A 16,146-nucleotide genomic window follows, 5' to 3' on the forward strand; every position below is an offset into this window, starting at 1 on the left:
TGGACGCTGAGCCACTGCTTCATAAGCCATGATTTGTAAAGCCTTAGTTGAATGCCATGCTTCTCCGTTCTCCCACCGTGTACCTACTTTGGCATGGAGATCTAGGCCAAAGCTGGCATGGGAAGAGTGGAGGTCTGAGGAGCGCATAGCTGTAATACTTAGCTTTAGCTTTAAAAATCATGGTTTTTGAAGCCATAGACTATTGTCTGAATGCAATCAACATCTTCTCCTTTAGTACTGGCACTGATCAGGTTATGATCTTTTAGGTCCACCTTGCACTAAGAAATCCTATTTAAGGGTTGCATGTCGGGCTAATAATCCTTAAATGCAGAAGATGTTTGTTGGGTACCTAGAACAAGGTTTTCTCTGCGGAAGGATCTAATTGCAAAGTTCATGTTGAATTTGTAGCTTTTCAAAAATACAATCTGACAGGCATTTTAAAAGATCAGACGTTCCTGCTTCACATTTCCTTCTTGTTTTCTCTCAGAGCCCATGCAGAAGCACCATCATCTGTGAAACATGACATAAGGGCAGAGCCTGGTGAGAAGATGAAGAACAGAGAAGAAGTAGTGAATGAAGGAAGTGATGATGGGAAAGCTGTTGAGTCAAGCGATGAAGATGCTCCAGTCGAAGAGAAGAAGAAGAAGCAGAGGTCTGGATTTCGGGACCGTAAGGTATGTATTCTTGTTGCACTGGAATATTCTTCATTAAACTGCAGTCAGTTATACCATCAAGAGGTGTGAAATTGTTGTGGCCTTCAGTTGCTGAGGTGTGTGTAGAAATGTAAAGCAGGGATAGGAGATCTATGGCCCTACAGATAGGGTAGACCACATCTCATTTCATGCTGGTCTTACTGGCTGAGACTGATAGCAGGTTAGAAACCAACCACATCTGGAATGACACGGGTCTGCGTCTGTTCTGCATGTCTCTTCTTGCGACATTCTTAAGGCAGTCATTAATAGAAAGCTTTATGTGCCATTTGTCTCACTACCAATTTGTTGGTGGTTTATACGATTCTGGATCAATAGAAAATGATGGCTGGGATTCAAAGAGCTTCTTTCAGACCTTGTTTGGGTGTAATTCTAATTAGTTTAGCATTTTGTCTGAACCAGAGCTCGGGTGTGAGCTGGTGTTCCATTGGCCAAGAACTAATGGATGTGTTTGTCTTTGAACGGAACGTACTTCTGCCCAATTGCAAATAAACTGCAGTTAGGTTCTGTGTGGTGTGTTGCTGTTTGAGATACACATCCAAAGGCTCTTTGCTCTTTCATTTCATCCTAGGGGAGAATGTGTGCTTTGGATATGTGCTTTTATCTATTCAGAAGAGCTTCTCGGGTGTCCTGGCATTCTTGGTAGGCTAATGAATTTATATGTGGAGCAATCGACAGCAAACTGTTTTATGATTGTGATATACCTAAAAAGGAGGGTTGCGGGGAGATGAAATCTGTTTTAAGCTTTAGGACTTGGAAACATTTCTGTCTTGATACCATTAAAGAAGGCAATTAAAAATGGCTGAGTAAATCAAAGCTGACACGCAAGGCATGTTGGAGTGCGACTCGGTAGTGAAGGAAGTGAGAATATAATAGTTCTTTTGTCTAATAAATCCTTGCGACTTGCTCATGTACGAATAACTCAGGGACTGACAACTTGTTGTGAACCACGTTTTTTGAGTCTTCGGACACCAGGAGAAGGGAAAGGTGCAGATGTGACTGAGGGTTAATGACCAGTAAAAAGAAATATGAATGGTGTGAGGGGTAGTAATTCATTTGGGGGGAAATAGTTCTATACAGCAGTAGGACTTTTCTGTAATGTCTGGGAAAAGTTATTAGCTCCTCCAAGTGTTACTGCCCTATGGGTGTTAATATGATGAGACTTCTCTTTTTTAGTTAAGGGAATTTGTCTCTGAGGAATCCTTTATTTTATTCTGTTTTGACAGTTGCTGGACTTTTGATTTCCATTTTGCTGAAATACAGTGATCAGAAATGGCTGGGTTTTTACAAATACTTAAAAATCAAAAACACTTTTGAAACATCCATGTTTCTCTGTTTTTATTTGCCAGAAGAGCAACCTTCCTAGCCACTAAATCTGAGTAGCTAGAATTAGCTGGGGGAGTCTTCTCTCTTAATAAATTTTGGAGGTGAATTGTTGATACCTGATTTATTGGAATGACTGCATTTTGGTTAAAAATTCTGCATGAAGAAAGGAAATCTCAAGAAACTATACCAAATTGGTTTGATATGTTAAACATATCTCTTTTTCTCCCTCTCTCTCCACAATTCTCAGGATAAAGTCAATAAAACTGTAGTAGGGAGGGATAAAGTTTTTCTTTAGTTGGACTGCCCTGAATGACCATGGAGCTGTCTACAACATATTACTAAAATCATTAGTATGGTAAAAGGAACTAATAAACTTGTAGCTGGTGAGGCTGTAGTAAATTTTGAAGTGGAGGAGTTCATCATGGCAGTCTTATAGGGAACACCCCCAAATAATCCGTAGCCACAACAAAAGGAGAGCTCAAAAATGCAGACAGCTGTCTTGATCCATTATATATACTAAATGGGAGCAGTACATCGCATAATATTCATTTTACCAGTATCAACTGACAGTCAGAGAAAGAGCAGTATATACAGTCAAATAAATAAAATGGTTCCAGTGTTGTAAGTTAGGATTAAAGTAAGCCTTGAGTCTGAAAATGAGGAATATTTCTGGTCTGGGTGGTACAAATGGTGCTGATCTAACTGTTCCATTGATGTTGGAAGTCAAGGAAGTCATGTTTTTCTCTTGATCGTGCTTATTTTTTAAGCTACCCTTTCTTCTCTGTGATCCTGTGATAAACTATTACTCTTGTTTTGATATTAAAATTGTAGCATGAATATATTTTAACAAGGTCTGCTTGTGCCTCTGGTGGCTTCTGTTGATTAAGCAACGGATTGTACGTTAACCTTTTTGGATTGTCTGAAAGAGCTGCAGATGCGGAAGGTACAAATACCCAAAGCCAAGTTTCTGTCCCTTTTTGTAGACTGAAATATCCCTTATGAGTTGGATCTTGTTTCAGGTTTATTTTTCAAGTGTTAAAATAGCACAACAGATGGTGGCTGTGCATTGTGCCCCTTCTGTTGCCCTCCGTGGTCCAGCAGAGTAGCCCACGGTCCCTTTATTTTGAAGTAACAGTTGTGCTCTCAGAGCACTGCCAAAAGGTGAGATGTTAGAGCATCTTTCTTTAACCCCGTTACCCATTAGACCACTGCAGGAAGCTGCCAAATGAAAATAAATGTCAACTTATCTCTGCCATTACCGTGCAGCATGGAACTTCAGATTGCTGGCACCCCTCTCTTGGCTTTGCGCATTGTCTTCCTAAAGATTCTGTAAGCCAAATGAAACATTTTTAAATGGGACAAGCTGTGTGGGTTTTAAGTTAGCAGCCATTTTTCTCTTCAAGCTCCTCAGCCTTTCAGAAGCCTTTTCTGCATGGTCTGTTATGGAACTCCAGTGGATTCTAGGGCACACAGTTGCACTAAGGCAGATGCGGAGAACCGTTGGTTCTCTAGATATTGGTAAACTATGACTTTCATCATCCCTGGCCATGCTTGCTAGAACTGACGGGAGTTTTAGTTCAGCAACATCTATGGTTGCTTTTCCAGTAAAATGTATGCTGCATACTCATTGCTTTCCTTCTCATTTAGGTAATGGACAAAGATATCAGTGAAGTAATATTCAGGAAACACAATGGATGGGTTTCTGCTGTCCTCTTAGCTCTCGGGAATTTTTCATATTTATGATGATTATTATAATTTATTGCTTGTACCCCACCCTTCTGACTGCCACTCTGGGCAGCCTCCAACATACAGTGGTACCTCAGGGTAAGAACCTAATTCGTTCTGGAGGTCCGTTCTTAACCTGAAACTGTTCTTAACCTGAAGCACCACTTTAGCTAATGGGGCCTCCTGCTGCTGCCGTGCCACCAGAGCACAATTTCTGTCTTCATCCTGAAGCAAAGTTCTTAACCCAAGGTAATATTTCTGGGTTAGCAGAGTCTGTAACCTGAAGCGTATGTAACCTGAAGCGTATGTAACCCGAGGTACCACTGTATATAAAAACATAATAAAACATTAAACCAATAAAAAAATAGGAAGCATCTCTATACAGGGCTGCCTTCAGGTGTCTTCTAAAGGTTATATAATCTCCTTGACATCTGATGGGAGGGTGTTCCACAGGGTAGGTGCCACTACCAAGAAGGCCCTCTGCCTGGTTCCCTGTAGCTTCACTTCTTGCTGTGAGGAAACCGCCAGAAGGCCCTTGGTGCTGGATCTCAGTGTCCAGGCTGAACGATGGAGATGGAGACACTCCTTCAGGCATACAAGAAGCCATTGTAGACAATAGTGTGTCACACTTAGACTGCAAGGATCTGGGATGAAGGTCCTGCTCTGCCACGATGTTCACAGGATGACCTTGCACCAGCCAAGACCTCTCTGCCTAACTCTACCTCACTGGGTGTTGTGAGGAGAAAATAGAGAATGTCCCATGTACAGTGTCCTGAGTTATTTGAAGGAGAGGTAGGGTATGACTGCAGTAAGTGACAACAGCAGACAGATTCTTACTCATGTTCCTGCAAAGTTTTGAATCAAATTGTTGCATAAGGTGCATAGCTGTCAAGTGTCCCTTATTTGAAGGGACAGTCCCTTATTCCAGCACCATGTCCCGCTGCTGTCCCTTATTGATAGATGTCCCTTAAATATCCCTTAAATGATGTCCCTTAAATTTCAAAGGAAGCAGCTCTTCTCCCTCCCTCCCTGCCAGCCAGGGAGGAGGGAGGCTCCAACTGTGTTGCTTGGCTGTGTTGCTCACCCAATAAGAAGTCTAAGAACGAGTGGGGGTGGAGCTTGCATGCCTTGTGTGTGGCTAGTTAATGCAAGCTGAGGGGTTTTTTGAATGCTGGACGCCATTTTGTTGCACGTGCTGCTGCAAACTTTGCAGTGCAAAGCCAGGCCAGGGAGCCATCTTAAGTTGAGGCTGCATAGGCCTTGTGGTGCATGTGATTCAGATTCTATTCAGTTGAACCTCTGGTTACAAAGTTGGTTGGACAGTGTTCTCGAAGCTACCAGCATGAGTTTGACCAGACTGCAGGAGGACAGGAAGACTGGAGTGCCTGGAACAGGTGAGGCTGCAGGTCCCTTATTTTGGCTGCTGGTCCCTTATTTTCAAGGCTGCTGGTCCCTTATTTTCAAATCTGTAAGTTGACAGCTATGTCCGTAACGTGGAATGATTTGGATTTTAACAGCAGTGAGAAAGCACAACCAGGCTACAGAGGACTTCAGATACTGCAATTGGTCATGAAATTGCTGTGTCAGCTTTTCCCTGTCCTATTTTTCAAAATTTAGCCAGGCTTAGATCCATGCTAAATTAAGATAAACAGCTGGTGATAAATAATAATCTTACAGATACATTCCAAATCGAAAAAGGAACCAGACAAGGCTGCCCCCTCTCCCCGCTTTTGTTCATCATGGTATTGGAAGTCCTAGCAAATAAAATAAGATCGACATCGGACATCCGAGGGATAAAAATAGGACCAAGGGAGTTCAAACTAAAAGCCTATGCAGACGACCTAATGTTGTCTTTAGAAGAACCGCTAAGAAGCACTGAGAAGGCATTGGAAATATTAGAAGAATACGGCAGGCTTGCTGGATTCAAATTGAATAGATCAAAGACCAAGATCTTAACAAAGAATCTGAGAAATGAGATAAAAGAGAAATTAGAGAGACAACATGGAATTGAAGTAACCAAAAAAATAAAATATCTAGGTATTTGGCTCACATCTAAAAATATAAACTTAATTGAAGATAATTACACAACAACCTGGAACAAAGTTAAAAAAGATCTGGACGTCTGGAACAGAGTAAACCTTTCGTGGCTTGGCAGGATGGAGGCAATAAAAATGAATATTCTTCCTAAGATGCTGTTCCTCTTCCAGAACATTCCGGTTATTAGAGGGACCAAAATATTCAAAGACTGGCAGAAAGTACTCTCTAGGTTTATATGGCAGGGAAGGAGGCCAAGGATTAGATATAAACTACTAACAGATCGAAAGGAGAGAGGAGGACTGGCGGTACCCAACCTAAGATTGTATTACGAAGCGGCTTGCTTATGCTGGGTGAAAGATTGGATAACCCTGGAAAACAAAGACTTATTGGAACTTGAAGGTGTAGAAAACAGGTCTGGATGGCATGCCTACCTCTGGTCAAGTAAAGGAAAGGTACACAAGAGTTTTACGAACCATATTATCAGAGGTCCGATATACGAAGTTTGGGAAAGAAATAAAAAACTGTTAGAACCTAAAACACCCTGGTGGCTATCCCCAATAGATATTTTATCATTTAAGAAAACAAATTTGGACGAGCAAAACCTAACATATGAAGATTTATTGATAAGATCCCATGAAGGCTGGAAATTAAGATCGTATGAGGAGTTGCAAGGGAAATTGAAAGGCTGGATACACTATCATCAAATCAATGCAAGATGGACGGAAGATAAGAAAGCAGGAATGAGTGAAAAGAAATCAAAATTCCAAATTGAAATAATTGAAAGTAGGTCTAAGTTGCTATCTAAAATGTATAATATCTTACTAGAATGGGATACAAAAGAGGTAGAAATTAAAGAAGTCACGGTAAAGTGGGCAAGAGACTTAGGATATAATATAGAACAGGAGAAATGGTTGAAATTATGGAATGAGGGAATAAAATTTACAGCAAGTGCTGCTATTAGAGAAAACTTAGAGAAAATGATATACAGATGGTATTTAACCCCAGAAAAATTAAATAGGATGTATAAGACTGGTAACAAGGCCTGCTGGAGATGTAAAACAAATGAAGGGAATTTCATACATATGTGGTGGACATGTGAGGGAGTAAAAAAATTTTGGAATCAGATATATGACGAATTAAAAAAAATATTTAGACTCACATTCCCCAAAAAACCAGAGGCCTTCTTACTAGGGATGGTGGGAAAAGAAATACCGGAAAAGGACAAAACCTTGTTCCAATACGCAACAGCGGCGGCTAGAATGTTAATTGCCCAGAATTGGAAAAACCCAACTTTACCAACGGTGAAAGATTGGCAACTGAAACTTTATGGCTTTATAGAAATGGCGAAAATGACGCAAAGAATCAGAAATCAAAAAAATACAAAGTTAAAAGAAGACTGGAACAAATTTATGGTTTATTTCGATAGTAATTTTAGCAGCTTACCAACTACAGTAGGTCTGACCTAATCTTCCAATGTTACAATCAAAGATCCTATACCAGCTGTTTGACTGAAATCATTAAAGACAGGAATCCGAAATCAGAAGGGAAGGAAGTTGTTATTAGTAAATTGTTTGTATGTATCCTTTCTTTTTTTTTTTTTCTTTTCTTTTTTCTTTTCTAATCGTCTATTCTTACTTAATGTTTTTCTGTAATGTGTATTGTTTTTCTTGGAGGGGTTTTTCCCCTTTTTCTTTGGTTGTGTATGATGAAGAAAATATAATAAAAAGTATTTATAAAAAAAAAAAAAAAGATAAACAGCTGGAAGAGTTGTTAGCACTTGCTTCCTTTTTCAGTTGATTTGTCTGACCTTAAGCTGCAGTTTATTAAGAATGCAAAAGATGGGAAGCTGATGTGAGCTGAACTTCGGGTGGTTTTGCTCTGCTGCTATGTGCCTTGAATTGAATTTCTTTAAAATATACTGTAGAGTATTGATTGAAGGTAGTTTTCTGATGACCTGTTTGCATAGTCACTCCCCTCCTCCCCACTTTCTATGAAACAGTCAAGCACTTTCATTCTGCTCCTAACCAGAGTTCTTAAAGCTAATGTGCAAATCCTGGTGGAGGTGGACATTTGAAAGTGAGAGCATTTTGAAAAACGGCCATTTGGTTGATTAAAGGCCTAATGTGGCAAAGTAATCATGTGTCTGCGTGGGGGATGTACCCCTTTCACATATGCCATGAATTTGATAAATGGCCTTAGGGAAAGCTGTTTGACTCAGTATAGGAACTGGGTAACAAAATCTGTTCTGTTATATATCAGACAGTCACCTTTTTTATTTTTTTCCAACAATAGTTATAAATAAAGTTTTTATCCCAGGCTGTGTACCTGAATTGGATTTGATTTTTTTAAAAATATTTGACATTGTTTCTTATATTGCTGGTGATTTTTATTATTATATTGATTCAGAATATTTGCTGGGAAGCCATTCATAAATGGAATTAAATGAGTTATAAAGGGTGTGTGTGTGCAAGGACCACAACATTTACTGTTCAAAATGCAACATTTTAATAACTAGTTCTGACCGTTCAGTCACACTCTAGCATGGGTGTGAACCTGCAACCTGTCCCAGACATTGTGGTCATCAGGAAGAGGGAGCAAGTTTAGCCCCCAATATGTTTCCCATATAAGTGGATGATTTCCATATCATGTATATGTGCCATGTGTCCCCATTATTTAGACATGCACAGCCTTCTCAACACCCCCTGCCTGTCACAATGGCAGTTTTGCTAGTTATTATTAAATGCCACACTACTGGAACAGCTGCAAATACTTTTTACTGATGTACACTATATGGACTTGTTGAATGAATGATTTTGGTCACAGACCAATAAAGACTTGTTGAAATTATCATGCTTGAGGGCTTAGAATAAACTATAGTGATAAAGGACCCAAAGAAAAGTGAAGAACCAAAGTGTTTGGTTGGGTCGATATTTAACAATAACTCTGCCCATCACTAAATCATTCCCTTTTCTATATGTAGCACAGTAAGTTGTTTTATTAGTTAGCATTTTGCAGGGGTTGTACATGGAATTACCTACACTTGTCAAAGCAAATATTTGTGCTGTTTGAATGGGGGGGATCTGATGTTCTCTTTCTCGATATTTTTAGGTAATGGAGTATGAAAACAGGATCCGAGCGTACTCAACTCCAGATAAAATCTTTCGATATTTTGCAACCTTGAAAGTAATAAGTGAACATGGAGAATCAGAAGTATTTATGACCCCACAAGATTTTGTGAGATCTATAACTCCAAATGAAAAGCAACCAGAAAGTAAGTGACCTTGTATATTATGATAGCAAGTATATGTGATTATGCAGAAGTGAATTTTTTGTTATTGTAATCTGTTTAAAAGGTTGATTGGCTTATTTAATTTGTCAACTATCAATAGCTATAAATTCCTATGTAGAGATATTGGCTCTGGCTATTTCTTCCTGAAATGAGGCTCAGGGATGATGATTTAATTTTCAACTTCTTTGGTTGCCTCTTAGGTACTGTAGGGCCTCCCCCCAGTGTTGGGTGCCGTTGAGGGGGCAACTTAATTGCAGGGAATACTGAAAAGTTGCAGTAGCAGAAACAAATTTCTCCCCTGAAGACAGAGCTTGGAGTAGATGGAAATAGAAGCTAATTATGCAGCCTTTCAACTCATAATTTTGCTTTCAGCTTAAGGCTACCATGAAATATAAGTGGATGCTTCCCTGTCATAGAGGAAGTTGTTGGGAGGGGGGAATCTAAATTTATGAAAACTGTGGCACATCACTAATCTCTAGGCTGCTCAGGTGACAAAAACATCTTAGAATATGCCCTTCCAAAAACAAATTAAAGGAAAAAACAAGAAGCATTCTCCAGTGGCTATTATAGAACAAGTTCATGAGATCGTGTTGCAAAGAGAAAAGTATTTTGAGACTCTTCATACAGTTTTATGTAGACCTAAAAGATGCAAAGCTTCAAAGAGCTTCACATATTTTATCTGGGGGGTTTTAAAACACATACCAGCATCCCTGTAAGCTAGGCCAGTAATGTTATCCTCAAATGGCAGATGGGGAGAGAGCAGAGGCTGAAAGGGGTGGACTTACATAAGACCAACTGGAGGTTGCACTCAGGAACTTCTATACAGTATAGTTCAAGTCCCTTAGCCACTACATTATATCTGCTCCACATGGATAACATGGAGGTGCACTCCAGGAAAACTCCCCCCCCCCCCGTCTACATTTTGCTCAGACTTCAAGTGCTGACAATTTCTCTCAGCTGAGAAGTTCTCTCTCTCTCCCAAATCAGGATGGTTAAATGAGGTTTGTGAGATTCTTGGCTTTGCTTGTGTGGAGCTAATTGGTCCTTGAAATACTTTGCTGGTGCAACCCATATTGAAACGTACAGACATTAGCCGTTTTGTCTCGAGACAGTGCAATTGCTCCAGACATATGGTTAGAGTTAAGTTATTACAGAATAACGACAGGCTTTACTGAGAGAAAATGTGAGGGAGCAGGTATTAGGAGGGAAGGGATGCTTACGGGAAGTAATTAAGATCTGAGAGGGGCTCTTTACTATGTAAAACACAGGTTGTTAGTGACCTGGGGTTACTGTCTGATGGATTTTGAATAACTCTTGTGAAAGGATCATTGCCAAGTAGTTTCTCTGAAACCTCCTGTATACCTCTTGATCTCTACTTAAGCATTTCTAAGGAGAAGCCAGTAAATTGAAATATCTGACCCAACTGCTGTCATATTTTTTTAAGCTTATGAAAGTGCAGTGTGTTAGTAATGCATTTTGATTCACTTTAGACTACAGTAGTTTTGTTTAGTATGCTTTATGTGAGCTATGCACATTCCCTAAAGACTATATATCTTGGGCAGAAGTAGCTGTTTTAAAAATAAACATTCTTTAGAACTTGTTTGATGGCAGAATACAATGGTGCCTCGCAAGACGAAATTAATTCGTTCCGCAAGTCTCTTCGTCTTGCGAGTTTTTCGTCTTGCGATGCACGGTTTCCCATAGGAATGCATTGAAAATCAATGAATGCGTTCCTAGGGAAACCGCCTTCAGACCAGGTCCGGGGACAGTCTGTCCCCGGACCTCTTCTGAAGGCCTGGGGGGGACAAGGGCTTTTCTTCCCACCCCCAGCATTTTAAAAAACCCGGGACAGCGGAGGACTTCTCCGCTGTCCGGGCGATCTTAAAATGCTGGCGGGCGGCATTTTAAAATTGCCCCGGACAGCGGAGGACTTCTCCGCTGACCGGGGCGATTTAAAAGCCCCTGGGAAGGCAGGCAGGGGGGACAAAGACTTTCGCCCCCCGCCCGCCTTCAGAAGGTGTTCCCGCCCCCCCCCCCCGCCCCGCTTCGGAACAGCGTTCCAAAGTGGGGCGGCTGGGGCAGGTGTTCCCGCCCCCCCGCCCCGCTTCGGAACAGCGTTCCAAAGTGGGGCGGCTGGGGCAGGTGTTCCCGCCCCGCTTCGGAACAGCGTTTTAAAATGCTGGGGGTCGGGAGCGAAGCGTTCGCTGCCGACCCCCAGCATTTTTAAATCTCCCCGGGACAGGGGGAGATTTTAAAATGCTGGGGGTCGGCAGCGAACGCTTCGCTCCCGACCCCCAGCATTTTTAAATCTCCCCGGGACAGGGGGAGATTTTAAAATGCTGGGGGTCAGCAGCGAACGCTTCGCTCCCGACCCCCAGCATTTTAAAATCTCCCTGGGACAGGGGGAGATTTTAAAATGCTGGGGGTCGGCAGCGAACGCTTCGCTCCCGACCCCCAGCATTTTAAGATCGCCCGGGGCAGGCGGGGGGAAGGCAGGCGGGGGGGGGGGGAGCAAAGACTTTTGCCCTCCGCCGGCCTTCAGAAGAGGTCCTCTTCTGAAGGCCGGCTGTGGGCGAAAGTCTTTGCTCCCGACCGCCAGCATTTCCCTATGGGCTTTCGTCTTGCGATGCAAGCCCATAGGGAAATTCGTCTTGCGAAGCGCCTCCAAAACAGAAAACACTTTCGTCTTGCGGGTTTTCCGTCTTGCGAGGCATTCGTCTTGTGGGGTACCACTGTACAGAAATTTAATATTTAATATGGTACTAGGTATATGAAGTATTTTATGATACTCAGTTATTCATCCTTCTAATTACCCTGTTGGTTAAGTGTCATATCGAAGACCCTACAATATCCAAACAAATGCATTTAGGCTGCAGTGCTATCCACTCTTACCTGGAAGGAAGGCTTATGAGACATAATGGATCTGTCTTCCATGTAGATATGTGTAGGATTGTGCTGTAAAGGTGGGTTTCATGAGTGAAGCAAGACCCGTGGCCTTGTGCAGAGGCAGTCCCACGTAGATATGAAGCCAGTTTGGTATAGCAGCTAGAGTGTTGAACCTGGGAGACCAAGGTTCAAATCCTACTCGGTATTGCAGCTGACTGGGGTGACCTTGGGCAAGTTACCGTCTCTCAGCCAAACCTACCTGACAGAGTTGTTGGAAAGTTAAAATAGAACATGGGGTGAACCATGTGTACCACCTCAAAGAAACTGGGATATAAATATAATTTTAAAAGCGGCAGATACGTCATTTGAGGGCGCAAGAGACCTTTGCACAAATGTGGACTGGACAAGCAAAAGTCAAATTTAGGGGTGTCTTGGTCCCTAGGCGGTGAGTTATGAGGCCATGGAAGGGGTTGAAGGTAAGGAGAAGAAGCTCATGTAGGTTCCGGGCACATACATGAAGCCAAGCTAAGGATTTTAAGAAATGGCATTGCTGCTTAAAATGACAAGAGGGCACTTTTTGTCCCTCATGTGCTATAAAAAGCATTCCATATTAAAATTTGTTTTTCTGTTAAAAGATTTAGACAAATCTAGTGGTAGGGCAGGACTATCAGCAGCAATTATTCATAATAGGTAAATGGCATTTTGCTGTACAGAGGGAATATATTTATGAATACCAGATGCTGGGAACATGACATCTGGGAAAGTCTTTTGCCATACCACGTGAGTACCACGTGAGGTGGACCACTGTTAAAACAAAATTCAGGACTACGTGGGCCTAGTTTATCGGTGACTCATGTGCTCACAAGAGCATCATCAAACAAACCTTATTTTCCATGATGCTTTTGGAACAAACCCCAAATTCCAATAGCCTACTAAGCCTAAGCATGTGTGACTGAAATAACCACAAATTCTTCTCAGTTTCCCTCTCCTTCTTTTGTCTCCATTTTGTCTGGGGTTTTTTAATTATAAGCTGCTTGGGATAGAAACTTGTTCTTCTTTGCAAAATGCATAGAGGGCATTGTATAAAATAGCACATTGTATAACTTAGCACAAATTCTTTAGACCCTATCAAGCCAGAACCCATTGATTTCAGTGGGACAGTTTCAAGCAGGTGCTTAACTCTCCCATTCAACTTAAATTACCATTAAAAGAATGTGCTTTGGGATCGTTCTTCAGCACAGCATCCACAAATCGAATGCACTGCTTGACAGTCTTATAACTTTTTTCCTCAGCTTATGAAGCTGATGACAGTGGAGATTTTATTGCCTTGGCTTAGGAGAGTCTCAGAGATCTTCTGAGTTGATTAATAACTCTGTTTCCTGCACTATGACCATTATGAACTTCAGAATATATGGGAAGCATTTTATCATGTTTACTCATAAACATGTGGCAGTGATATATATCTGCCTTGCTGATCAATGGCTGCTGGTTTCCCCTTCTCTCCCTGTTCCCCACATCTTGCCAGTCTTGAGTAATAAGGTGACAATGTCATTATTTAAAATTTCATCTGGAATTCTTTTTGTATATGTGTATATAGAAATAAAATAAATAAAATACAAATAGACTGAATATGCATGCCTGTGGTTGGTTACCAGTTCTGGCTTGGGTGGTAATCCTCACCATGTCTATTCAAAAGTAGTCCAGTTGAATTCAATAGTGCTTACTCCCAGGTGTTAAGATTGCAGCCCTAGATGTTACCATAATATGCCAGTTTGGAAGTTAAACACATAATGGAGAAATGATTGAGTTAGCACCGAATTGGTGCTGCATACACACATGGCTCATGCATGGTGGTGGAGCATAATAATAATAATAATAATAATAATAATAATAATAATAATAATAATTTTATTTATACCCCACCCATCTGGCTGGGTTTCCCCCAGCCATTATTTGTTCAACCATTTCAGCAAAACTACCACTGGGTTCTGCTGCCTTAAGATCTGGTGTATTATTTCTAAAACATCTACCAAGATCTTTCAACTGGAAGACATATCCACCATGAATGTAAGAGTCCTCCATAGCCTTTCTGTAGGTATCATTCTGAGGTCTTTTTATGATTTAATGGCTATGATTAATCATCTTATACTGCTATGTGTTTGAATTTAAACTTCACGAAAATCATTCTATATTTCAAGAATATATTCCCATTTTTGTGTTTAAATGTGTAAAAGTTGGTCATCAAAAAACTTAATTGGCATCCCTTGTCTTTCTAATAGTGTAGTAGATTGCATTTTAGACATTTTAGTGCTTAATTGGGCATTAGCAAGCATCTTGCCAAATATGGCTGTTCCATATGAGTCTTATCTTCTCTCTTAGCTATGAATAATGAAATGTCTGATTTTGTAGGCAATGGTGATAACACAGAACAAAATATGCAGGGTGGTAATCTATTCTCATATGCTGTGAATCAAATTATTCTAAGTATACAGATCATATTCTTCCCACATAACAAACAGACCAGGTTGTTGGTTTAAATTGAAATTCTTAACATGCATTTTTGTCGCAAACATAGCTGGTTCTACATTCTGTTTTTCTCAGTTGGAGTGTATTTGCTCAGTGAATTAGTTTTCTCTCTTCCCTTCCTGGACCTTATTAAAGTTTCCAATGTTGCAGAGGTCCCATGCTGTTTATACCCTATCAAGTCTTAAATCAGTCAATAACTATTTATGTGAGTTAAGTTTATAGTAATATAACTTATTCATAAACTACTTCTTCCACAGTATCTCAGAATCGATCCTTGCTGCTTCTTCCTCCCATACAAAATCTACTAACATTTGGGGTTGTACTAAACACGATGTAATATAGTAAAGAGGAATAGCAATTTAGGAGCCGTCAGTTTCTTAACAGTGCTCTGTGCACTTTGGAACTCCCTGCCTATTGAGATCCAGCAGGTGCCTTCACTGTATTCTTTTCAGCACCTGCTAAAAACATTTTTGTTTAGGCAAGCCTACGCAGATGCTTAGAAAGTTGAAGTAATTTTAATCTATTTTAATATTTTAACTTTTGTATAGTTTTATCTTTTTGTAAACTGCTTTGAGGCATTTTCCCCCCAATCAAGCAGTGTATAAATTTCATCAAACAAACAAACAAACAAACAAACAAAGGCAATGTCAAACTTTCCAATCATTTAAAGTCTTTCATCTCTCTTCCTCTGATTACTGGTTCATAATTCAATGTTAATAACTACCTGTGATTTTCTAGTATGAGAGATTCTCAAATACCTCATCATATTTTGTTGTTCAAAGCTTTCTGTCCTGGCTTCTAGCTTTAATTAGGGTTGAACCGTAATAGAAACAATTGATTCATTCTGGGATTCAGCTGAATTTTGTATGTGTTTAAGCAAGTTTTTCACCCTTAAATCTGACGGATAAAGTCATTTGCCCACCTTTTTGTGTAACAAAACACCTGGAACCACTGACAATCCATTGCAGAGTTTACTCTGCTTATGGAAGGCTCTTTTACATCTGACGCTCGACTGTTGATTGGAAAAGGTAAAATTACATCCTAAGATGATGTGGACCCTCTTGCACAAGCAGAACAGCTTCAAGCAAAAGCACGAGAGTGGCTTATATTGCCTACATATTACAACACTGTTTAAACACATGCAAAAGCTCTTTTGCCAGCATTTACAGAATAGTTCCGGCTACTATTTTTCTTCCTGGTTCTGAGGTTCCAGTTCATTGCATCTTGATTGCAGTGATGGAGGAAATGGCGTGCCTGGCTTCTTCCTCAATTTAGCTACCGCAAGTAGAACGCTGGTATAATGGATTGAGTCCGTGCTGGAAGCTTCAAAGCTGCAAATGGTGAATATAACCCATTTGGTCTTGCGCCCCCCACAGCACGCCATTTTGTGTGCGCTGTATTTCATGGTGGCAAATGGCAGGTTACTGCAACATTTCTAGTACCTTTATCTACTGCTGCACCTGCTCCTTAGTTTCATCTCCTTCTGTAAGATTAACTATTGATTACTGTCTTCTCCCTTCAGCATCTTTCAAATTTACCTTTTCTACCCACTTAGTTTGGAGCTCATAGACCATCGTTTGCTTTCAGCTTGTATGAAATGAATGTTACTTAAAGTTTGATGGCAATTTTGAAATCTGTTAATGGCAT

At 40.6% G+C, this 16,146-nt stretch overlaps 1 protein-coding gene across 1 annotated transcript in view; it reads left to right on the forward strand.

Moving 5' to 3' along the window:
* The window catches only part of MICU1 (mitochondrial calcium uptake 1), a 124,458-nt gene that overhangs the window by 16,016 nt on the left and 92,296 nt on the right, over window positions 1–16,146 (forward strand). Inside the window, exons 2-3 of the mRNA XM_081189861.1 lie at window positions 488–674; window positions 8,907–9,069. Of these exons, the coding sequence (XP_081045987.1) occupies window positions 488–674; window positions 8,907–9,069 (350 nt within the window). The remainder of the gene's footprint in view (window positions 1–487; window positions 675–8,906; window positions 9,070–16,146) is intronic.

This window comes from Podarcis bocagei, assembly GCF_964188305.1.
Source record: "Podarcis bocagei genome assembly, chromosome: 4".
Lineage (NCBI taxonomy): Eukaryota > Metazoa > Chordata > Lepidosauria > Squamata > Lacertidae > Podarcis > Podarcis bocagei.